Below are 25,450 nucleotides of genomic sequence, written 5' to 3'. Positions count from 1 at the left end.
ACCCATTCTTCCATCAATGGACACTTAGGTTGCTTCCACATCTTGGCTATTGTAAATAGTGTTGCTGTGAACACTGGGGTGCATGTGTCTTTTCGAATTATAATAGTAACAGTATTTGGAACATGCTGGCTAAAAGCTCAGGTGCTTGGGTTTGACAAGCCTGGTCTGAATCCTGTCTGTGTCACCAGGTACCCAGTGGGGGGCCTTAGCTTTGACTTTCTCAGCTGCCATGGCAGGGCTGAGAGCAGCATATGTTTCTAACAGTTGTGAGAATTCAATGAGACGATGTATGGAAAGCGCAGAGCACAGCACTGGCCCATATGAAATCTCAATAACTGTCGGCAGTTCTTCTTATGCTTATTATAGTTAATAATCATATTACCAATTGGCAGTGGCTGAGTTAGGCCCAGGGAGGAGGAGCCTGAAAAGCGGCAGAAAATGCTATGTGACTCTTTAATTCTCCCCATCTCAGCCCTGCCGCAGTCTGGGTCCTGCCCCATTCTTTCTCTTTCGCTTTGAGGTCTCAGAGGCCAGGCTCCTGCTTGGAACAGAAGAATTGTTTGCTTGCAGATTCCTCTCTGCTATCCCCAAACTGGTGGCCCAGATGCTGGGGATGTGAAGGGGCAAAAAATGAGACGTGAGCAATGAAAAGCTTAACTCCCCCCTGGGACTGAGCAGTTTACTGGGGTTCAGAATTAGAGGCTGGCTCCAGCTCCATGACTGTGTAGCCTCTTCACATCAGGATAAGATTACTACTGGGGGGTCCAAAGAGTTATTCTTCAGCTTTGGGGAAAGGTCATGGATATTCAGAGGGATGATGGGCGTGCAGGGAGACCCCATGGGGAATGGGTTCTCTGGGGTCTGATTAGAAGTGGGTAAATCAGAACCGAAGGACTCACCCACAGCGAACTGCTTTTGGGATAAACTTATAAACCTTTGTTGTTTGGCAGAGAGTCGGCATCCTGATCATGCTCGCAGATGGCAGAACACTTTTGTGTACGTTAGTCTTACTTTCATTGGGCCTTGAAGGCTAATTTTTGAAATCTGATGGCTCATGATTAATCAATTTATCAATATTTATCGAATGTCCAATTTTAGCTCAACACCCATTCAGCACTTTGCTGGGAGAGAAAAGAAATAGGAGACGTGGTTCTTTGATCTACTAGCAAAATTCATGGCAAAATCCATGTTCACTGATTAGTTTTTCTCCCGCCCTGCTTCCTTCTTGTGCATTTTGCAATCATCAGAAAGAGACCCTTTACAGATGAACTTATTCACAAAACAGAAAGAGACTCACAGGTATAGAAAACAAACTTATGGTTACCAAAGGGGGAAGGGCGGGGAGGGATAAATTAGGAGGTTGGGATTAACACATATGCACTACTGTATATAAAATAGATAACCAACAAGGACCTACTATACAGCACAGGGAATTCTACTCAGTATTTTGTAATAACCTATAAGGGAAAAGAATCTGAAAAAGAATAGTGTGTGTGTGTGTGTGTGTGTGTGTGTGTACACACACACACACACACACACACACACACACATATAGCTGAATCACTGTGCTGTACACCTGAAACTAACATGATATTGTAAATCAACTATACTTCTATAAAAATAGTAATACTTTTCTTCAATACCCAGAAAAGCCACAAGCAGAAAAAAAAAAAAAAGAAAAAAGGTTAACCACCTTTTATTCATTGACAGAGTTAACACAGGAGAAATGGAAATAAGTATATACATTACAATCTGCAGTCCTTTCTCAGGAGAAAGGAGAGATTCTAGGGACATTTCTTGATTTTTTTTAAAGCCAGTAACACACATTACTGAAAATTATATATCTGGCAAATAAGAATATAAAACTGGGAAGGTTTCTGTTTATCTTCCAGATCCACAGTCGGCTTTTCTCATCCCCCAAAGATCACTCTGCCTGGGAAAGAAACGAGAGTCTTTCAAATGCAGGTAAAGAACTCATCTCTGACCGGGTGGCACTCCCTCCAAGCCTTTATTTAGTCTCTCTCTCCTTTATTTTTATTAATAGTGAAATGTGCTTTGGAGACTAGTCTTCCCCCAAACGTGAAATGAGAGCTCAGTGACTCCGACAAGATTTGAAGCTGATTTGAATTTCCAAACACACAGGCTTTTAGGCTGGCAGTCTCTGAAAAAACAAACAATGCAGAAGAAATATTGGTTGCCTTAGGTAATGCCTTCAGAAGCCAAGATTATGGCTGGGCGTGCGGGGGTTAGGCCAGCATTAGAGCAGGGACAAATGTGGAATCTTCTCAGAGCTGGAGCCGGTGCAACTGAAATACAGGCACGGTATCTGTGCGTTCATAAATCACTTCAATTCATAGGCACTCAACCGTAGAAACACTAGGTGAGATGCTTCCAGTCCCTAACTTTGTTAAGTTTGTTAACGTAAATGGCATGAAGCTAAGCTTTTTTACTCCCTTTCATGAGAGAAATCATATGGGTGTAGGTCAAATTTCTGATGGTCTTGTGATAAGACTGCCGGGTTAATAGAATATTTCTATTCAGAGACTGTAGCAAAAATTCTGAAAGAATTGTTTTTCACATAGCAAATTCAATTTTTTAATCTCCATTTGAGTTTGAGTTTGTAAATGTGGCTGATGCGTTGGTATAAATGTGTCTGTGTATGTGATTACACACACACACACACACACACACACACACATTTGTCGCCTCTCTTTTCATTACCCCTCACCACCTGCCTATATCAAAGGTATCAGGGATCTGAAATCCTTTCCTTAACTGACACAGTCAACCCACGACAAAGATGTTATTTGAAAGGAGCTTTCCTAGTTAATCCTCTCTGGAGCCACCACAGAATGGTTGATAAGCTTATTCTTCAGTAGCGGCAGCTTTTTAGTTTGGATCCTTTAAACACCTAGCCCAGAAATTGCTTGTGGTAAGAATGTGAATCCACAGATAGAAGTTTCTGGTAGTGTGGGCAGCAGGCTCAGGAAGCACACTGGCCACCGGCACCCCATGGGGAGTTTGGGGACATTGGGAAGAATGCCACATTTCCTTGGGGCACGCGGAGGTGCCTGGGAGAACAGTCAGGCCCAGGTGACCTCACGTGGATGTGTGTCTTCTTTTCCTGAGGGCTAGGTCAGCTAAAATGGGCCTGCTCCAGCTCTTCCGACAGGGATGCCTGCTCACGTGGTAGTTAGCAGTTTAATGACCTAGAAACAAGCACAAGCTGGCCCTGAGACCGGAGGTTAACGGTCCAGGCTTCAGGGAATGTGCCCAAGCAAGCCTGGGTGAGCGGGAAGACACGTATCTCCTGGATTTCTTTCTTTCCTTTTAGATCTATCTATATTTTCAAAGTTCTCGTTCTGGAAGAACACTTTTGAGGCAGTCTTAAAAGTTGGGTATTCAGGCCGAAGGCAAGGAGTTGCTAAAGAATCATTCATGACACTTGTTAAAGAGGGTAAGGCAGATTTTATTCAGAGGGACTGCAGCAGTGGGGTCTTACAGGAGGGGAGAGAGATTGTGGACTCAACTCCAAATACAAGGAAAAATGGGAGTTTATAGCCAAGGAGCAGGGAAGGGGTCATTGGATGGAAGATTTCTAAGAGGAAGCATCAGGGGTAAGGGGAATTTTGGCTAACGTGACTTGACAGGTGGGGGATGAGGAATTTGATCAGATATCAAGGATGGGGGATTTCCTCTAAATTGACCCAGCAGGATTCTTGCTAAAATCGGGCTAAACGGGCCAAGGACAGAACCCGAGAGCGTGGCCTTGTTGAAAAGAGTTCTCAGAGGAGACTGACACAGGTCAAGAATGGTCTCTGTTGGAGTCGGTGCGTGTGTGGGCACCATGCTTCCGTGGGGGCCTGACTCCTTGAGGGGACACTTATGCCCTCCGCATCTTCCCGCAAGGTCATTCCCACCTGTTAAAGGGAAATTGCACTGGACACTGGTTGAAAGCTGCAAGACAGATTTTATTGGAGCTGCTGCAGTAGGGGAGAGATTCCAGGGCAGCACCGAGCTCAACTCTGAGTATGGCAGGCATCTGGGGACCTATAGCTGATGGGGGGAGTGAGCGACGCAGCGGATGGAGAGTTACCGAGAAGAACTTGATTAGATATCACAGGTCAGGGAGATTCTTGTGAAACCAGCTTAGCAGGATTTGAATGAAACTGGACTCAATGGGATTCTTGGGCCTGACAGGCCAAGGCAGCAGGCCTAGACGAAGCCTGGTCAGGAAGAGGGCTCAGAGGAGTCCGACTAAAGTTTGGTCCAGGAGGGAGAGGTGTCACACCTCTTCTACGAAAATTGGCCTGAGCTGTCACCTGTGTCCTTTGAACTCTCTGTGGTCCAACTTGCTCCCTCAGGAAAGAACAAGGAAGTTTGGTTCAGGAATTAGACTTCCTGTACCCACACTCCTGAGGAGGGCTCAGTGCAAGAATGAGATCTCTCTCAGCCCCCTGGGCTTTGGGAAACCCAGAGAGCAGAGTTTTAGGTCAGGCTTGGGGTTGCAAGGACCAGAAACACACTATTGACGACAAAAGAAAAATGGTTGTAAGGAAACCAGTGAACTTTGTAGGAGAACAAGCCACCGGGTTGCGCAAAGTACAGGAACCAAGGGGGCTCCGTGGGACCCAGTAGCAAGAGTGTGGCCCTTCACTTAGAGCCGCGGTAACAGGATCTGTGCCTGACTCTTGCAGCCCGTGTCTTTCAGTTAACCTTCTCAGGCTCCACCCTGCGTCAGTCATCCGGGTTAGGAGGCAAACGTCAGATGTGAGAAACCTGGCTTCCGCGCATCCGACCTTATGGGTGCCTGGCTAACAGGGCAGTTCTCCCAGAAGGAGTCCACAGGCCAAGCTGACGTCCGAAAGGCATGAGTAGGCCCATGGAATCTCAAGTCTGAGAGGGGCCACGGAGGTCGTTTTGTCCAATTTCTTCCTGATGCCTGACACCTGAAACCCCTCCACCTCCTGCCCTCGCAGGAGCGAGGAAGCCTCTGCAGAGGAGGCCGACCACACAGCAAGCCCCAAGGCCAGGGGACTCACTCTACTTGAAGGTAGCTCATGACTTGCTCACACAGCTGGAATTGTTAGAAAGCTTTTCTATGGTGTTGAGCCAAAATAAATAACCTTCTTTATTTTTAATCTGTACTGAGTAGGCAAAGAGACCCATTAAATATTTTTAAGTTGCTGGAATATGTGGTCTGATCTGTGTTCTAGGAAGACAACTGTATGTGATATTCTAGGAAGGCAATGACATAGGGTTTAGGCCAGGGCAGGGGCAGGGGATGCTGGGACCACTGGAGCACTGGGAGATGACAAAATTATTTGCAAGCGGTTGCATAAGGGAGAAGTTAAAGGTGTTTCTGGGCGAATAGCGCTGCCATCCATGGGGAAGGAAATTCAGGGGTCAAGGGCTGGTGCTGCTGGGAGCATCCTGAACTTGTGGGGTTTGGATGCTCTGCATCTGAGAGACCATCTGTCCTAGATGTCTGTGAAGCAGCTGGAAATATGGTGTCGAGATCCAGGGAAAAGTCAGGGTTATCAATCTCGATGTGATCATGATTTACAGGTGGGTCATGTGAGAAACCAGGAGAACAGTTGAGATGAGTGCAGGAGCCAGTGTGTGAAGTGGGAAGAGAGTGGGCTACAAAGCCTAAGGTACCTACAGGCATGCGGTGGGAAGAGGTGTAACTTGAGGTCCAGTGCCAGCGTTGACCTCGCCCTCAATTTGTCCTCTATTTTTGGAAAAGTCTCTCCACTTCCTCAGGTCTTAGACCACGGTGGTTTAGGTTTCACCCGTGTCCACGGGGTGGCTCTAAAACTCAGTGATGTGGGTAGCAGTCTCTGTTACAGAAGCTAGATCGGGGGTATTTGGTCCAATCGGAGTTCAGAGTGCTCATGCAGGAAATCTGAAGTGAACGTCATCTCTGAATTTTCATTTTTGTTTCCTTCATTTGCCCAATGCAACTATTCACTGCCTCAGTCACTGGAAATTCCAGAACTGGGAAGGGCAGAGAGTTGATTTCTTATGGTAAAATTGTCCTCTTGTCCAGGCCTTTGAAATCTCTTGGCCGGGGTAAAATTTCAGTTTGCTATGATTAATAGGCTCCTAACACTAAGGGAGAAAAAATTGTAGGAAGGATGACTGTTTCTTTTTTTTTTTTTTTAATGTTTATTTTTAATTTATTTTTTCTTATTAGTCATCCATTTTATACATATCAGTGTATACATGTCAATCCCAATCTCCCAATTCATCACACCATCCCCCCGCCCCGCCTCTTTCCCCCCTTGGTGTCCATACGTTCTTCCTCTACATCTGTGCCTCAATTTCTGCTCAGCAAACCGGTTCATCTGTACCATTTTCTAGGTTCCACATATATGCGTTAATATACGATATTTGTTTTTCTCTTTCTGACTTACTTCACTCTGTATGACAGTCTCTAAATGCATCCACATCTCTACAAATGACCCAATTTTGTTCCTTTTTATGGCTGAGTAATATTCCATTGTATATATGTACCACATCTTCTTTATCCAGTCGTCTGTCGATGGGCATTTAGGTTGCTTCCATGACCTGGCTATTGTAAATAGTGCTGCAATGAACATGGGGTGCATGTGTCTTTTTGAATTATGGTTTTCTCTGGGTATATGCCCAGTAGTGGGATTGCTGGGTCATATGGTAGTTCTATTTTTAGTTCTTTAAGGAGCCTCCATACTGTTCTCCATAGTGGCTGTATCAATTTACATTCCTACCAACAGTGCAAGAGGGTTCCCTTTTCTCCACACCCTCTCCAGCATTTGTTGTTTGTAGATTTTCTGATGATGCCCATTCTGACTGGGGTGAGGTGATACCTCATTGTAGTTTTGATTTGCATTTCTCTAATAATTAGTGATGTTGAGCAGCTCTTCATGTGCTTCTTGGCCATCTGTATGTCTTCTTTGGAGAAATGTCTATTTAGGTCTTCTGCCCATTTTTGGATTGGGTTGTTTGTTTCTTCAGTATTGAGCTGCATGAGCTGTTTATATATTTTGTAGATTAATCCTTTGTCCATTGATTCCTTTGCAAATATTTTCTCCCATTCTGAGGGTTGTCTTTTCGTGTTGTTTATGGTTTCCTTTGCTGTGCAAAAGCTTTGAAGTTTCATTAGGTCCCATTTGTTTATTTTTGTTTTTATTTCCATTACTCTAGGAGGTGGATCAAAAAAGATCTTGCTGTGATTTATGTCAAAGAGTGTTCTTCCTATGTTTTCCTCTAAGAGTTTTATAGTGCCCAGTCTTACATTTAGGTCTCTAATCCATTTTGATTTTATTTTTGTGTATGGTGTTAGGGAGTGTTCTAATTTCATTCTTTTACATGTAGCTGTCCAGTTTTCCCAGCACCACTTATTGAAGAGACTGTCTTTTCTCCATTGTATATCCTTGCCTCCTTTGTCATAGATTAGTTGACCATAGGTGCGTGGGTTTATCTCTGGGCCTTCTATCCTGTTCCATTGATCTATATTTCTGTTTTTGTGCCAGTACCATATTGTCTTGATTACTGTAGTTTTGTAGTATGGTCTGAAGTCAGGGAGTCTGATTCCTCCCACTCTGTTTTCTCCCCTCAAGACTGCTTTGGCTATTCGGGGTCTTTTGTGTCTCCATACAAATTTTAAGATTTTTTTGTTCTAGTTCTGTAAAAAATGCCATTGGTAATTTGATAGGGATTGCACTGAATCTGTAGATTGCTTTGGGTAGTATAATCATTTTCACAACATTGATTCTTCCAATCCAAGAACATGGTATATCTCTCCATCTATTTGTATCATCTTTAATTTCTTTCATCAGTGTCTTACAAGCCATTTTCTTTTTTTGTAGTATCTTTGTCTGGTTTTGGTATCAGGGTGATGGTGGCCTCATAGAATGAGTTTGGGAGTTTTCCTTCCTCTGCAATTTTTTGGAAGAGTTTGAGAAGGATGGGTGTTAGCTCTTCTCTGAATGTTTGATAGAATTCACCTGTGAAGCCATCTGGTCCTGGACTTTTGTTTGTTGGAAGGTTTTTAATCACAGTTTCAATTTCATTACTTGTGATTGGTCTGTTCATATTTTCTATTTCTTCCTGGTTCAGTCTTGGAAGGTTATACCTTTCTAAGAATTTGTCCATTTCTTCCAGGTTGTCCATTTCATTGGCATAGAGTTGATTGTAGTAGTTTCTTAGGATGCTTTGTATTTCTGCGGTGTCTGTTGTCACTTCTCCATTTTCATTTCTAATTTTATTGATTTGAGTCCTCTCCCTCTTTTTCTTGATGAGTCTGGCTAATGGTTTATCAATTTTGTTTATCTTCTCAGAGAACCACTTTTTAGTTTTATTGATATGTGCTATAGTTTTCTTTGTTTCTATTTCATTTATTTCTGCTCTGATCTTTATGATTTCTTTCCTTATGCTAACTTTGGATTTTGTTTGTCCTTCTTTCTCTAGTTCCTTTAGGTGTAAGGTTAGACTGTTTATTTGAGATTTTTCTTGTTTCTTGAGGTAGGCTTGTATAGCTATAAACTTCCCTCTTAGAAATGCTTTTGCTGCATCCCATAGGTTTTGGATCGTCGTGTTTTCATTGTCATTTGTCTCTAGGTATTTTTTGATTTCCTCTTTGATTTTTTCAGTGATCTCTTGGTTATTTAGTAACATATTGTTTAGCCTCCATGTATTTGTGTTTTTTACGTTTTTTTTCCCTGTAATTTATTTCTAATCTCATAGCGTTGTGGTCAGAAGAGATGCTTGATATGACTTCAATTTTCTTGAATTTACTGAGGCTTGATTTGTGACTCAAGATGTGATCTATCCTGGAGAATGTTCCATGCGCACTTGAGAAGAAAGTGTAGTCTGATGTTTTTGGATGGAATGTCCTATAAATATCAATTAAATCTATCTGGTCTATTGTGTCATTTAAAGCTTGTGTTTCCTTATTAATTTTCTGTTTGGATGATCTGTCCATTGATGTAAGTGAGGTGTTAAAGTCCCCCCTATTATTGTGTTACTGTCGATTTCCTCTTTTAGAGCTGTTAGCAGTTGCCTTATATTTTGAGGTGCTCCTATGTTGGGTGCATATATATTTATAATTGTTATATCTTCTTGGATTGATCCCTTGATCATTACTTAGTGTCCATCCTTGTCTCTTGTAACATTCTTGATTTTAAAGTCTATTTTATCTGATATGAGTACTGCTACTCCAGCTTTCTTTTGATTTCCATTTGCATGGAATATCTTTTTCCATCCCCTCACTTTCAGTCTGTATGTGTCCCTAGGTCTGAAATGGGTCTCTTGTAGACAGCATATATATGGGTCTTGTTTTTGTATCCATTCAGCACGCCTGTGTCTTTTGGTTGGAGCATTTAATCTGTTCATGTTTAAGGTAATTATCGATACGTATGTTCCTATGACCACTTTCTTAATTGTTTTGGGTTTGTTTTTGTAGGTCCTTTTCTTCTCTTGTGTTTCCCACTTCCAGAAGTTCCTTTAGCATTTGTTGTAGAGCTGGTTTGGTGGTGCTGAATTCCCTTAGCTTTTGCTTGTCTGTAAAGCTTTTGATTTCTCCATTGAATCTGAATGAGATCCTTGCTGGGTAAAGCAATCTTGGTTGTAGGTTCTTCCCTTTCATCACTTTAAGTATATCATGCCACTCCTTTCTGGCTTGTAGAGATTCTGCTGAGAAATCAGCTGTTAATCTTATGGGAGTTCCCTTGTATGTTATTTGTCGTTTTTCCCTTGCTGCTTTCAATAATTTTTCTTTGTCTTTAATTTTTGTCAATTTGATTGCTATGTGTCTCGGTGTGTTTCTCCTTGGGTTTATCCTGTATGGGACTCTGCACTTCCTGGACTTGGGTGGCTATTTCCTTTCCCATGTTAGGGAAGTTTTCGACTATAATCTCTTCAAATATTTTCTCGGGTCCTTTCTCTCTCTGTTCTCCTTCTGGGACCCCTGTGATGCGAATGTTGTTGTGTTTAATGTTGTCCCAGAGGTCTCTTAGGGTGTCTTCATTTCTTTTCATTCTTTTTTCTTTATTCTCTTCTGCAGCAGTGAATTCCACCATTCTGTCTTCCAGGTCACTTATCCGTTCTTCTGCCTCAGTTATTCTGATATTGATTCCTTCTAGTGTATTTTTCATTTCAGTTATTGTATTGTTCATCTCTGTTTGTTTGTTCTTTAATTCTTCTAGATCTTTGTTAAACATTTCTTGCATCTTCTCGATCTTTGCCTCCATTCTTTTTCCGAGGTCCTAGATCATCTTCATGATCATTATTCTGAATTCTTTTTCTGGAAGATTGCCTATCTCCATTTCATTTAGTTGTTTTTCTGGGGTTTTGTCTTGTTCCTTCATTTGGTACATAGCCCTCTGCCTTTTCATCTTGTCTGTCTTTCTGTGAATGTGGTTTTTGTTCCACAGGCTGCAGGATTGTTGTTCTTCTTGCTTCTGCTGTCTGCCCTTTAGGTTGACTATTTCTGCCCAGACTTACATCTGTTTTCAAAATCAGTGGGAGGTAGGAAGTCCCTTTCAAATTTCTATTCTGCGTGTTATAAAAAGATTCCATTTACAGTTTCCCCATCACCGTGCTACCTGTCTGCCTATGAGACTGCTTGCTCTAAGGATTTAGCAAGGATTGGGAGAATCAGGCGTGCATTTAAGCCATTTCTGGGGAAATCACTTATAGGAAATATATGTAAAGGGGATTGACGAAGGTCACTGTTTCAATTAGTAATTCACTTAGCTTAGAAAGAAGGTGGGACGGCATGAAATTTTCTCCCTCCTGATCAATTAAGCCTGACCTTTACAAATGGCAATTTTTAAAGGGTGGGTGTTTGATTGATGAGTGGGATGAAGTGATTATATTTCCACTTAAAACTTGAGGATAATTGTTCCTTTATACCAGCTTTTATAAGAGCAGTGATTTGCTTCCATCATAATCATAGTTTCAATTTTATTTCATAGAGTCAAACAGTCAGTTGCCCCAATAAAACACTTACCATTGACTACACTTTGAGGAGGGATTGTTCTATTATACCTTAAAGCCACCCTGGATCTGATGTGAGTTGTGTTTCTTTTCTCTTCTGGACGTTATTTGTAATGCAGTTTCTCTACGAATGAGGTATAGAAGGGCCACCAAATTTTTATTTATTTATTTATTTAAATTGAACTATAGTTGATTTACAATGTTGTCTTAGTTTCAGATGTACAGTAAAGTGATTCAGTTATACATATATATAAATATATATACTCTTTTTTAAATATTCTCTTCCATTATAGGTTATTACAAGATATTGAGTATAGTTCCCTGTGCTATACAGTAGGTTCTTGGTGGTTATCTATTTTATACATAGTAGTGTGTATCTGTTAATCCCAAACTCTTAATTTATCCCTCCCCCATCCCCTTTCCCCCTTTGGTAACCATAGGTTTGTTTTCTATGTCTGTGAATCTGTTTCTGTTTCGTAAATAAGTTCACTTTAGGGACACCAAATTTATCTGTTTGTTTTCCCTGAAAGACCTGTTTTTTAAATTAAGGCTCTAATTGTTGGAGTAGAACGATGTGGATACTTTTTGTACAGAGCTGTTTTGATCACACTATGCTTATCTGTCTTATTATAGATTCCTCCCTGCCCATGGGGAGGATTCCTCTCTTGAGCAGTGTTTAAGAGTGTCTTTTTAAAAAAATTATTATTATTATTAGTTACTTAATTAATATATTTATTTTTGGCTGTCTTGGGTCTTCGTTGCTGTGCGTGAGCTTTCTCTAGTTGTGGCAAGCGGGGGCTACTCTTCAGTGTGGTGCGCGGGTTTCTCATTGAGGTGGCTTCTCATGTTGCGGAGCACATGGGCTCTAGGCACGTGGGCTTCAGTAGCTGTGGCATGCAGGCTCAGTAGTTGTGGCTCACGGGCTCTAGAGCACAGGCTCAGTAGTTGTGGCACACAGGCTTAGTTGCTCCATGGCATGTGGGATCTTCCCGGGCCAGGGCTTTAACCCCGTGTCCCCTGCATTGGCAGGTGGATTCTTAACCACTGTGCCACCAGGGAAACCCATTATTATTATTTTGTAAGAGTGTCTTTAATCAAAGCAATTTCTCTGGTCAGAAATCACATCAGTCCTCAGAGAGCAAAGTAAAAACTCCTTGGCCCAGCATTCCCTTCCCCCTCTGACTCTAGTGCATTCTTCTGGATTTTTCTCCAGTTGGGTAGCCTTGCAGCACCTGTGCTCAACACTTGCTTATGTCTCTCCTTGGCCATGGTGAGATTCTCCTGAAACTGACTTCTGTGTATTTCTGTTGAGAAAATCCTTCCTTTTTCAGATTAGTTCCCTGAATCAACCTGCCCCACCCCTAGTCTCCGAAGGGCATTTTGTTTTTTCAGCAATCAGTTCTTCCAGTGTTTTCTTGTTTTCTTTGTAGATTTGTCCTTTTTTCCCCCTTCAAGACTGTGGGCTCAGAGAGCAGGGACCTTGTCCCACTCATCTCCATGTTCCCAAGTTCAGGGACTGGCCCGTGAACTTGGGCCAGTTGTTCACTAGATTGAATGGCATTATTTGTATGAAGGATTGACATGGAGCTGACTGCATCCAGGGATCCAACCTACCCCTTCCAGGAAGCCCACAGAGCAGGCTGGGAATTGGATCCTGTCACAGCCGCTGAGACCCTGACAGGGAAAGCATTTGTCTTTGGATTTTTTTTTAATTAATTAATTTATTTTTGGCTGCTTTGGGTCTTTGTTGCTGCACGTGGGCTTTTCTCTAGTTGCGTCCAGCGGGAACTACTTTTTGTTGCGGTGTGCAGGCTTCTCATTGTGGTGGCTTCTCTTGTTGTGGAGCACAGGCTCCAGGTGCGTGGGCTTCAGTAGTTGTGGCACACGGGCTCAGTAGTTGTGGCTCACGGGCTCTAGAGCGCAGGCTCAGTAGTTGTGATGCACAGGCTTAGTTGCTCCGCGGCATGTGGGATCTTCCCAGACCAGGGCTCGAACCCATGTGCCCTGCACTGGCGGGCAGATTCTTAACCACTGCGCCACCAGGGATGTCTTTGTCTTTAGATTTTTCCAAGATTCTTTCAAGGGCTTTGTATGACAGGCACCTGTCCTGTGACTCAGCTTCCTTTGTTGAGAGGGACAGCCTTCCACTGAGCGTCTCCTTTCTGCTTTCTCCACCCAGCCTCCACCCTGTTCTGCAAGAGGGAGGTGGGAAAAGCAGCACAACTCCTGGTCCCTGGAGAAGAAAGGACATTTATTCCTGCTTTCTGAGCAAGACATAAAGAGACATGTTTGCGTCACTTATGCCAACATGTATAGGACATTATTGGAAAGAAAATAGACCAAGTTGCTTTTGTCACAGGGACCTGTGATGGTCCCTGTTTGTTCTCTGATGAATAACCATTCCACTCACATCCCCTCCTGAATTCTGCTTAGAGGCTGCCTGGGTCTTGACCCTCAGTTTTGCTGCAATCACCAATAAATTGTGCAATAAGCAACTTTTTCCCCCATCCGAGTTTCTGCCTCTAGCTTCATCTTTGCCCATCACCTGATGCATAATCTAATTTTAAAAATAATTGGTGAATTAATGTACTAAGCAAAGAGCTCAGCTGAAGATTACCCAGTTATGTAGCTTTGTGTCAGAAAGAACTGCATCCAGGTGGATTTAACTGCTTCATCTAAGAGGCATGGACACTTAGTTACCGCCTCTTGTGTACTGAGGAGCAAAAGAACTTCATCCAGATCTGAGGAAGTCAGATGCTGGGGTGGACATGACATGGACAGTCCCTGAGGGCCACTGTGTCCTATTCTTAGAAAGGGGGAATGAGTTTCAATTCATTTCTCCCCAGAGGGTATGAGCTCTTCATCCACTGTGCAGTCTCTCTAAGCTCAGGATTGCTGTCACATCTCAGAAATGGTACCACCATCCATCTGGTTGGCGAAGCTGGAACCCAAGGAGTCTTTCTGTGTCTCTCACACTCCCACATCCAATCCCTGACTGCATTCTTGTGATTTACCTCCTAATCATCTCTGGGATCCACCCTCTTCTCTCCATCCCTGCTGCCATGTTGGTTGGACTCCTGCACTAGCCCATGCTTTCTGCCTAGTCTCCACCTATAGACAGAAAGAGCTGTTGAGGCCGTGTTGCTCCCCACTTAAAAATCTTCCCATTCCTTTCAATTGCTCTTAGAATAAAGAAAGTTCTTAGTTTCTTTCATCAGCATCTTATAGTTTTCAAAGTACAGGTCTTTTGCCTCCTCAGGTAGGTTCATTCCTAGGTATTTTATTCTTTTTGATGCGATGATAAATAGGATTGTTTCCTTAATTTCTCTTTCTGATTGTTCATTGTTAGTGTATAGAAATGCAACAGACTTCTGTGTATTAATTTTGTATCCTGTGACTTTATCGAATTCATTGATGAGCTTTAGTAGTTTTCTGGTAGCATCTTTAGGATTTTTTATGTATAGTATCATGTCATCTGTGAACACTGACAGTTTTACTTCTTCTTTTCCAATTTGGATACCTTTTATTTCTTTTTCTTCTCTGATTGCTGTGGCTAGGACTTCCAATACTATGTTGAATAAAAGTGGCAAGAGTGGGCATCCTTGTTTTTTACCTGATCTTAGTGGAAATACTTTCAGTTTTTCACCATTGAGTATGATGTTAGCTGTGGGTTTGTCATATATGGCCTTTATAATGTTGAGGTATGTTCCCTCTATGCCCACTTTCTGGAGAGTTTTTACCATAAATGGATGTTGAATTTTATTAAAAAAAAAAAAAAAGTTCCTGCTGTGGTCTGAAAGGCCCTGGGGGCCCTGGCCCCTGAGCTCCACCACCTCCACCTCCCTCTTTCTAATCCACTCCTGCTCTCCTTGAGCCTCCTGCTATGGGATCCTTGTATTAACATTGTACGAGCTGGTCCTCTTGTTTGAGCTATGCCACTCATTCCCTTCTCCCTAAGTGACCTTGACTCATCCTACAGATCCTCACCCGTATGTCCTAGGGAAGCCATCCCTGATCTCAAGACCAACCCCACCTCAGGTACCTGGAGTCCACCTTCCTCTTCTTTGCTGCCTTTGTCACAGTCACGTGATGTTTATTTGTATTTGATGAATATCTGTCCCCTCATCCAGACTGTAAGCTGCACAAGAGCTTAGATTTTGCTTGCCAGCCCCCGTGCCAAGCCCAGGTGCTCAGTAAACACCTGTTTGGGGGATGAGCTGGCTGGTTGCAGGAAGGAGAGACTGGAGAGCTGTGAGGACAGGGAATCAGACACATCACCATGGCTGACATCGAAAGGACTCTGAGGTGCCATGCTGAGACATTATGTCTAGTTCCCCTCTTGCTTTCTCTTCTTCCACGCTCTGAATTGATCCCACCCTCTCTCCTGACCCCCATCTTTTCAATCTCCTTCCTCTGACATCATCACCCTCTCTCCTCCCAGCGTTGCCTGGCCCCAGAGCCGTGAACCCCAGCCTGTGCAGAGGCTTGTATTGGGCTCAGACATTGTTATTGGTGCAACTTCAGGCTGCTTTAAATTAGAAAGGTTTATTGGTTTCTGCTTCCTTATTAATTGTTAGTTGTATATCAAGAGCCCCCCAAGAGAAAAATAACACTTACAAATAATTGTCGGAAGTCACACACTCCTTCCGAGGGTTGTATATTATTGGGGAAAGGCTGCAAATAGAAGGCACTTTCCCAAATTCTTGTGGGCCCCGCTGTGCGGAATGCTGCTTGTTTTGGTGAAATATTGTTAATAAGGCGTGGAGAGAACAGACTTGGTTAAAAGCTAAAGTGGTTTTTTTTTTGGGGGGGGGGTAGCTTTTGCAATTGAAAGTGACACATGGAATTAAATGTATTTTTGAAGCTTATTGTGTTTTTAATATCACGATCATGTTAGTGTCGAGCTTTCCAGCACAAAAGGAATTTTTATCTGGCAGCTGTAAGGTGATGGAGGCAGAGGGCCCGAGGATCTGACGAAAGCATCTTCCCAACAAAGCAGAACTGTCTGCCCTCATCACTTATTTTATGTCTTGGTAAAAATACCAGTGCTGGCCATAAGCTCATTCTTGTAAAGCATTGACCTGTGAACAGATGACCTAAACTGCTTCCTTCTCTCTCTCTCTCTGGGTGGGGTCGCTGGCTGACAGCTTGCCCTTAGCTCAGGTGGTGAAATGCAGTAGGCAGGGAGGACCTGCCTGGCTGAGAGAGAGCTTGTCATGAGCGGGCATCATCTCCAGGAAAGGAAAATTAGGGTCGACACCCCTTTCCAGCTTCAGAGGGAAGGCAGACTATCATCTCCTGGTGCAAACCATATTCCTGGGTTCGAGCTGGAGGCAGGTGAGATCTGCTCCTCGTTCGAAGGTGCCATTGTTCTTTGAAGGGCCTTGGCTTCATGTCACGAGCCTGTGTTGGCACCTGAGGAGCCCTTCTGTTTATAAAAGTTTCCAGAACATTCTCCCCTTAGGCTGGTATTTGACAATGCTGCCTTCTGACCTCTGTGCCGAGGGCAGAGCTCCTGAATCTTATTTGAAGAGCTTCAGCTGTGAAGTTTCTGTTTTTCACAAACTACCTTGACCACAGGGGGATGAGTTTCCTTCAAGTGGTGTATGTGATTTTTTTTAAATGGAACTCTTTCTGAAAATGGAATCTTATGGGAAGCCAGTTTGTCAAACAGATAGAAACACAGGAGCTCTGGCTGAAAGCGGGCAGTGGGCACACATGCCCAGGTGGGCCCTCTCCCCTGAGATGTTTTAGAAGTCTGCTGGTGTGTGGGAGCATGATTCGAAAGCGATCGTCGGCAGGGCTGGGAGGAGAGCACAGACCATTTCTACAGAAATTGATTATTTTCTCTTTGCATGTTGAGACATCACACAGTTAACCTGCAGCCCTGTGGAATGAGCAGGTTATCACTGTGGGCAGTCCCTTTTAACCTAGAGACGTCCCCTGCTTTCCTCATTGATCTGCACTCAAGTTCTTAAATCCCTCTTTACTTTATGGCTCTCGTGACTGTGATTATCTTAGTGCCTTAGGGCTGGACCTGATGCTGTAGGTTCTTCCAGGTGGAGGGCTGGTGCTTGTGGCATCCCATGAAGGGAGAAGAGGTGGAAATGTGCTCTGGGTTTTAACTGGAAGATGGGATGCAGCAAGAGTCTATAATAGGACGGTGCTTTTAAAATTCTCTTCCTTTTCCGTTATTAAATAGCTTCCCTTTAATGACCCTCAGCTCAGAGTTTCTTTTAGATCCTTCATACCGGCCCTGGCAGGCCTCCAGCTACTTACTCAACTCCAAATGGGGCTTTCTCTAAGGCCTGGCGTGTGCTTAAGTTTGATTTGTCCTTTTTACGGGACTGAGGAACCCCCTATGAGGGCGATGAAACATCGAGACAGGCAGCCTGGGGAAGATGGTCAAGCCTGGTTCCTGGGTGGCTTTGAGAGCCAGCCATGCGGGGGGTCGGGACTCCCTTCCAGAAAGCTGTGCACGTGAGCGGGTGGGGGAACGTGGATTCTGAGCTGGGGATGGCCTGAGCATGAATTCAAATTGGGGTCAAAGGATAATGTTTCTGCCTTCAGAGACAAGTTTGGAATCCAAGTTCTGGGGTGAAACTAAGAGGCTTTGGAAAATGCCAGCTCTTCTACTGTTCATTCTTGGACATGGGATAAGTGAGTGACCTCAGCTTCACAACCGGTAAAGTGGGAATGATAAGACCTCCCTTGCATTGTTGTTCTGAGGAGTAGTTATAATACGTATAAAACACTAATCCTAAAGATTAAAAAAATTTTATTGTGGTAAAAACACTTAACATGAGATCTACCCTCCTAACAAATGTTTTAAAGTGTGTGGTGCATTGTTGTTGACTGTTGATACAATGTTGTTCAGTAGATCTCTAGGGCATATTCATCCTGCTTAACTGAAGTTTTATGCTCTTGATTAGAAATTCCCCAGCTCCCCTCCCCCAGCCCATGGCCTTCACCCTTCCAGACTCTGATTCTATGAATTTGACCGTTTTAGAAACTTCATATAAGTGGACTCATGCAGTATTTGTCTTTCTGTGACTGGTTTATTTCACTTAGCATAACGACCTCAAGATTCGTCCATGTTGTCATATATTGCAGGATTTTTTTTCTTTTTTAGGGCCGAATAATATTCCATTGTATGTACAGACCACCTTTTTCTTTATCCATTCATCTGTTGATGGACATTTAGATAGTTTCCACACATTGGCTCTTGTGAATAATGCTGAAATGAACATAGGAGCGCTGATATCTCTTCAGGATCCTGATTTCAGTTCTTTGGATCACACCCAGAAGTGGGATTGCTGGATCATAGGGTAGTCTTAGTTTTAATTTTTTGAGGAATGTCCATATTGTTTCCCATAGTGGCTACACCATTTTGCATTCTCAGTAACAGTTCAGAAGTTTCAATTTCTCTACATCCTTGCCAGTACTTGTTGTCTTTTCCTTTTATTTTATTTTTTTCAATAAGAGCCATCCTAACAGATGTGAGGCGATATCCCGTTGTGGTTTTGATTTGCATTTTTCTGATGACTAGTGACTGATCCTAATCATTGATTTAAAAATTAGCATTCAGGATATCAACCTTCTGTATAGATGCCCACAGGCTATATTTCTTTTTATGAAACATCCTGTTTGAGCTGTGTGTTGGGGGAAGGAGAGAGATAGTGAGTTGACGTGGGGCACGTGGACAGAAGGACCACCTGTGGTCTGTGATCTGTGGATTCCACGTCAGCCACACCAGGAAACCGTGGGCACATCCAGTGGGTCACCAAGCTCAGCCCATCCCCATGCCTGCCTTCCTCTTTATCCCTGCAGCTTTGTCCCATCCTGTCCCAGGATGGATCAGACCTGTGCCCCTGGCCTGGGCTTCCTAAGCACTTCAGTGGGTGTCTGGTGACCTCCTTGCCCTGTGTGCTGCCCCATCTCAGGCAGACGCTGCCGTGCCCTTTCCTGGCCCTGGAACATCCTACATCTCTCTTCACACCATTTCTTGCCTATCAGCAAAATTTCTGCCTTGTGGGTCTCTGGGAAATCAACAGAGAGATGATGAAAAATGCCCTTGGAGCCTGGATGCTGCAACCTCGCAGGCAGGGTGGTAGCAAGTGGGTGGCGGCAGGCAGGGGCAACGTTTGAATGGTGGCAGCAGACCCCAGAGTCAGATGGGGCTCCGCGTAGATCCAGAAGTGCCGTTTTGTCAGAGGACTCAGAGGGGGATAAGGGATGAAAAACAGTAATGGAATTCATGTATCTGTTGCCATGGTAATGCCGAAAAACTCACCATCCCCAAGACTCAGTGGCTCATAGAATGAGAATTTCTTTGGCTCTGGAGCCTCTAGTTGGTGAATTTGGCTGATGGTTCTGGTCTCTTCTGGGCCTGCTTGTGTGTTTGGGGTTGGCAGGCTGTCAGCTGGGGCAACGGCTCCACTCAAGCAGGTCACCTGGGGTGAAGGCTGGGGGCAAGAGTAGAAACAGGAAATAGAAGTGCAGAAACACATGTTCAAGCCGAAGTAAGTCAAATGGCAGAACTCAGAATCTAGACATGGAAAAATAAACCCCACTCTTGACAGAAGGAGGTGCAAAGCCCATTGAAAAGGGTGGGGTCTGAGGGGGTGTAGAATTGGGATCCTAATGCTGTCCATCTACCAACTCTGTGCCCAGCGGTCTGCTGGACATGAGCAGGGTTTGTGCTGTTTTTCACAACCACTCCAAGAGGAAGGTACACATATGTCCATTTGATAGATAAGAATATTGAGCTTCAGAAATGGTCCATAACTTATGGGGTTGCTGAGTTGCTCATCTCTAAGATGAGGGTCATATTTTCTACCCCGAGTTCTGTGATGGGGGTGAACACACTGGGGCCGTATCTTCAGCATCTGTGCCTGGCACACAGTGAATCCTCATAGGTGCCAGCTGCCCATGGACCTGAAACCACACACGCCCAGGGACCACATGTGTCCCCGAGTCAATGCAGCCGCAGTGCCTGGCACAGTGAACAGGACCCGATAAATAGCTGTTCAATGGCTGCATGACAATGCATAGGGTCTTGGAAAGGCAACACCTCAAGGTCAGGCAGATCTGGGTCTGAGTCTGATTAGTCATTCATTAGCTGTGAGGTCTCTGGTTTTGGAGTCTGGGAGACACAGTATCTTTTAAGGTCACTCTTAAAGGTTTCCAATCTCATCTCTTCCATATGAATGTTGCCAGTTGATACGTCTCGGAATTCTGTTCCCTGGGGCCACTGTTTTCCAGCTCTCCTGGGGCACCCATGGCTACATAAATGAGGACAGTGTCTGGTCCCCCTTTAACACCTGCCCCATCTATTTTTGCCACTTCTGCAGTGGCTTGGTCCTTGACCTGGTCAAGGTCAAGTTGGGAACTGCACCCATGGCTCCTAGGTATGGGTTCATCATCCAAGGATCTGCTCCTTAGGCCTTGGTGTTTACCTTGCCAGTCCTCGATTTTGATCCTTCACTGTTCAAGTCCCTGCCATCAAGGAAGTTTGGAGATCTCAAAGGCCTGGGAGGTAGAGGTTGTGCATCAGAATGGCAACCCCCCCTTTTACTGAGCACTTACTATGTGCCAGGAACTGTGATGGGTGCTGAGTATGCAATGTTGAACCTGACATCAGTGGAACTTGCCCTCCTGAAATTTATATTCTAGAGGTTCAAGTTGGACAAAAATCAAGGAAACAGACAAACAAGCAACATTAGTGAGACAAGGAGATGAGAGAAAAAAAGAGGGACACCTACTTCGGGTCAGGAAGGTTGAAAAGGAGTGTGCTATACCAGGCGCCAGGGTCGGGGTTGCTTCAGGAAGAGGAAGCAGGGTGTGCAAAGGTTCTGAGGAAGGGAAGAGCCTGGTACATTCAAGGAGCTACAAGGAGACCCGATGTGGCTTGATCATACGGAGGAAGGGAGAAGTGATAGGAAAAGTCTTTGGAGGGGTGAACAGGAGATGGATCAGGCAGAGTCTGGAGGGCTGTGTTAACAGGGGTGAGCTTTCTGTTTAATGCAGAAGCGACTAAAGCGTTTGAAAAGAGGAAGCTGTGGGACTCATTTTGCTTTGTGACAAGACCACTTATGCAAGCTGGGGCAGATTCAGGTGTTTTGAGGCCTAAAGCCTATATAATTTGGGCAAACTTGTTTAAGAAATAGCATACAAAATGGCAAGTACAAAAGTGCAGGGCCCTGGTAGAGGCTGGGAAAGGCGTCCATGTGGGTGAGGGTCCGGAAGCTCCCTCTGCTTCGCACTGGGTCCCCCCTGATGGTATGAATGAAAGGGGGGCAGGAGTGAATGCAGGGGGATGAGTTCAAGGCATGGAGCAGCTGTCTGGACAAGAGAGAGTGGTGACCAGGGTGCTGGCCTTGGAGAACTAGATGCACTAGGTTAGGTGTTGGGAATAGAATCCAAAGATTTTGCTCCAGGCTTGGATGTGGGCAGCAGGGGAATGGAGGAATGGAAGATGACATCACACGAAGCATCTCCTCTCCTTGAATCCTCTCCGTACATCCAGGAGGTGCTGGTGATGACATTTAAAAAAAATTTTTTTTTATCGCATTATAGTTGATGTGCAATATTATATAAGTTACAGGTATACAATATAGTGATGCACAATTTTTAAAGGTTATACTCCATGTATAGCTATTGTAAAATTTGGCTCTATTCCTCGTGTTGTACAGTATATCCTCGTAGCTTATTTTACACATAACAATTTGTACCTTTAGTCCCCTCCCCCTATGTGGCCCCTCCCCCTTCCCTCTCCCCACTGGGAGCCACTAGTTTGTTCTCTATCTGGTGATCGTCTTAAGTCCAGAAGTAAGGAGGTTTCGTAACCTGCGCAGGGCTCGGAACTGCCCAGTGTCAGGTTGAGCCCTGGCTGGGCTGCCCTGACCCAGCTGCCTGTAAGCCCCTGTCACCATGTGCTCGGGGGGGCTGCAGAGCTGCGACGGGCGGTCACTCGGGGGGGCGCTTGACTTCAGACTAGACATGCGCAGTTCATGTCAGAAGGACTTGAGAAAAGACTCCTCTTCCTTCTCTTTTTTGTCTGCACTCTGTGTTCGTCTCCCACTGCTGACCCTCACCTAACCTAACCCCAGGGTCCCTCGGCTGCTTCTCAGAGTCCTGCCAGGGCCGTCTCATCGAGGTGGTCACCTCTCCCTCCTCTTTTGCCTCCCTACCCCCAACCCCATTAGCTTGTTCACAGGGTGGCCACACTGGGACCACACTGTGGGGACTCCTTCATCCTAGCATTTCGGGGACTCAACCCACAGTAAGCATCCAGTCAGTCTTTGCTGAATGAAGGTCTTTGACATAAAGGTGGAGTAGCAAGCTCATTCTATGCAAGGGCTCCAGGGATTAAAGCTTCTCTGGCCTGTTTTCTGGTTATTAAAATGGGACAACGATAGTCCCTGCATCACAGGGTCATTGAGAGGATTAAACAAAGTCATGCTGGCACCATGCCTGGTGCAGAGTGCACACGTGGGCGATGGCTATTTTTATTATCTGTATTTTAAGAGGAAAGAAAGATGAACAATATCATATAGTTAATGCAAGATAAAACTCTAAGGTATATTTGCAAGTTAAAAGAGAAGTTGGTGAATGCAAAAATGAGACTCTCGAGCAGTGAAGTTCACAGACAAGTCTTTGGGGTCTGAGACCCCTCCCCACACTCACCTTTCCTTGCAGCTGGCATTCATCAAACCCTGCATGGCCTGGCCCCCGCCCTGGACAGAGCTTTGCAGAGCTGGTGGCTCCTGTCCTTACTGAATACAAAGTATGTGGGTTTACTAATGGGAAACGATGTCATATCCACACAGAATACAAAGCATGCGTAGCCCTATTATTTATAAGCTCATTTTTCTACAAATGGCCTCTCTTCCCTGGTGAGCGTCAGTTTTTCTGATTAGTTGGACTCTAAATATGTGGAATTTAAAATTACTTTGAAAACTTTCCCCCTTTCAAGCCATTGTAGAAAGAATAGATCCCTTCAGATGTCTGCATCTGTCGGGCAGCTGGAAGCTGCACCTCCTGCTGTTGCCTTTAACACCTGTCATTTGTCTCCGCACTGGGTTTTCCTGATAATTGAGATGTGCTGTGTGTGAAGCAGGGGTCTGATTTGAGGGTGCCAAAGCTGGTCTTCAGCCAGATGTTTCCCCTTCATTAGAATGTGTCCGTCAGACGTGGCTCGTCAGAAATCTTTGCCGGAGGGTGTCTGCCTCTGTCCTCCTCACGTGGGATAAGCTGGGCTTCTCGTTCCCTCGCCAAAAAGACAGAATTAGCATTTAAGAAGCTGTCGTCATAGAAGTTTTCACCCTTCACAATTAATGCAGGAAGAGGTCAATGACGGAGAATTAGTGCTGCAGAAATCAGCCTTCATCATTCACGAGCCGTTGGCGCCCTAAATGCCGCATCTGAAGGCTGCGTCCGCCTTCCAATCCCAATGAGGATGTGACTGTATAGAACGCTGGTTCGTGGCTGGAATCTTAATTTCTGGATTGGCAGTGTGGCAGGGAGTCCTGTTTAGACCCCATCTTACACAAAGGCCATTCAGAGGTCTTCTCAGAGGCCAGGGTATGCCACCCGGTGGAGGAAATGGCAAATGGGGGTGCTGCTGTGTGCGGTGGGGGACACATGGCGGCAGCTCGGTGTCCGGAAGGAACAGGGCTGTCACAGCCCAGCCCCTCTGTAACGAATGAACTGGGATCACCAGTTGCACTCCCATCTGTAAGGAAAACAGAGAGTGAGGGGTGAGGTGTAGGTGGGGAAGGCCGGTCTCGGAGAGGCTGCAGACCAGATGGTGGATGGGAAGGTGATGTTATGTGGCCAAGGAGACACCCAGCTTAGGAGTAGTGACTGCCAAGTACTCAGAACGGTCCACTCAGCAAAATCGGCCCCAAATTACTTATTATTGAGCTGTTCTCAATGCTGAGAGGCAGGAGCCAATGAAACTCATCTGGGAGGCTGACCTCCAGCATGGTCAGCACCCCTCCTTCTGGCTCAGTGTTCTCAGAGGCAGTCGGAACTCAAGCAGAGGGCTCATCATGCATGCTGGAATTCTCCACAAATAAGGAACCCATGAAATAGTGACAAACACAGCATTCAATCGCCCAACTCCATCCTTTCCTTCATTATTTCCCTCCCTCCTTCCTTCCATCCATCCATCCATCCATCCATCCAAACATTCCTCCATCCACCCAACATCTAACGGGTGCCAACTCTGAGAAAGGCCCTGAAAATACCTGAATAAATAAGACACAGACCTGGAAAATTTGAATTTATTACAACAAATGGACATTGGGAGACCCCAAGAATGTGAACGCCGAAGAGTTCTTTAGAGACCTCCTTGCCCCATTTGACCAATAAGAAAACTGAGTCACAGAACAGACGAGGGACCCAATCCGCTTGGGCTGGAATCCGGGCCTCCTAACTGGCGGTTGAAAGAGTTTTCATGCTCCACACTGAGCAGCCCATCTTCACGATGAGAATAAATGTGTGCTTTATAGGCTGGGTGTAATTCCATGCCTTTTTCCAAGAGACACCTGCTAGTTTTGATAAGGAGAATAAGCAGGCCTCTGGTTCAGGGAAAACTGGCCAGGTATGTTCAGAAATAAACCAGATATATTCACATCGACATAAAAACACAGTCTGCCAGGCAGCTGGGGTCCTGGTTTTCTCTTTGCTGGGGGAGCCAAGAGAAATGAGAATGTGTCACCTTAGTCCATTAGACCTCCCCTTTTTACCTGTAACTGCCAAAACGCAGAGAGGAACTATATGTGATTTTTCTCTAGCAGTGGATTGCCCTCTATCCCATGCCTTGCCTTCTGTTTTTTTTTTTTAACTTGAAGCGGCCAAACCTCTGGAGTTTCAGTATGGCTTCAGGGCCGGAGGCACAAACCACATAGAGACAAGGGACAAGGGAACCTTGTAGGTTTCCTTTTGGGTGCTGCTCCCCTAAATGAGATGCTATTGCATTGCTGTTTCACCAGCATGGACCACACTGAGGTTTTCCTAGTCATCCGTGAGGCATATTAAAGTGGAACCATTCCTTAGAAATGAAAACAACCAGTTTATCTCCATTATTAAAAAGAAAATCATCTCTCTTACATGCTCTTACCTGGTTTCACTGAGCTTTGTTTCAGTTTAGCAAGATGGCCTTTGTCATGGCAGCCGAGGTAGCTGCTGGATGGAAATGTCCTTGCAAACAGCCAAAGAAGAATCGAGGCATGTTGACAACCCCAAGGACAGTTGCACTTTCACTCAGAAATCAAGGTTCCATGTTCCTGGTGAAGCGGTCTTTATGTCGACCCTGTTCCTTTCGTTGCCAGCGCCAGCCTACCTGGGCAGCCCGCAGCGATGGCACCGACCGAGCTCAGTTACTCATCCCCGTGATTCAGTGTTTCTGCACAAGGCGTATTTTAGCACTTTTAACAGATCAGCACCATAGTTCAAGGAT

General features: G+C 44.7%; 1 protein-coding gene across 3 annotated transcripts in view; it reads left to right on the top strand.

Moving 5' to 3' along the window:
* Positions 1–25,450, top strand: part of LOC309635406 ((E2-independent) E3 ubiquitin-conjugating enzyme FATS) — a 250,290-nt gene that overhangs the window by 28,687 nt on the left and 196,153 nt on the right. For all 3 annotated transcript variants that reach the window (XR_014248824.1, XM_082406622.1, XM_082406623.1), the window contains exon 2: positions 1,893–1,965. Coding sequence is in view for 2 of the 3 variants with exons in the window: in XM_082406622.1 (XP_082262748.1) it covers positions 1,893–1,965 (73 nt within the window). In the remaining variant the exon portion in view is untranslated. The remainder of the gene's footprint in view (positions 1–1,892; positions 1,966–25,450) is intronic.

Source organism: Balaenoptera borealis (assembly GCF_965194805.1).
Source record: "Balaenoptera borealis genome assembly, chromosome: 10".
Taxonomy (NCBI): Eukaryota; Metazoa; Chordata; class Mammalia; order Artiodactyla; family Balaenopteridae; genus Balaenoptera; species Balaenoptera borealis.
This window is presented reverse-complemented; position numbering and strand designations above follow the sequence as displayed.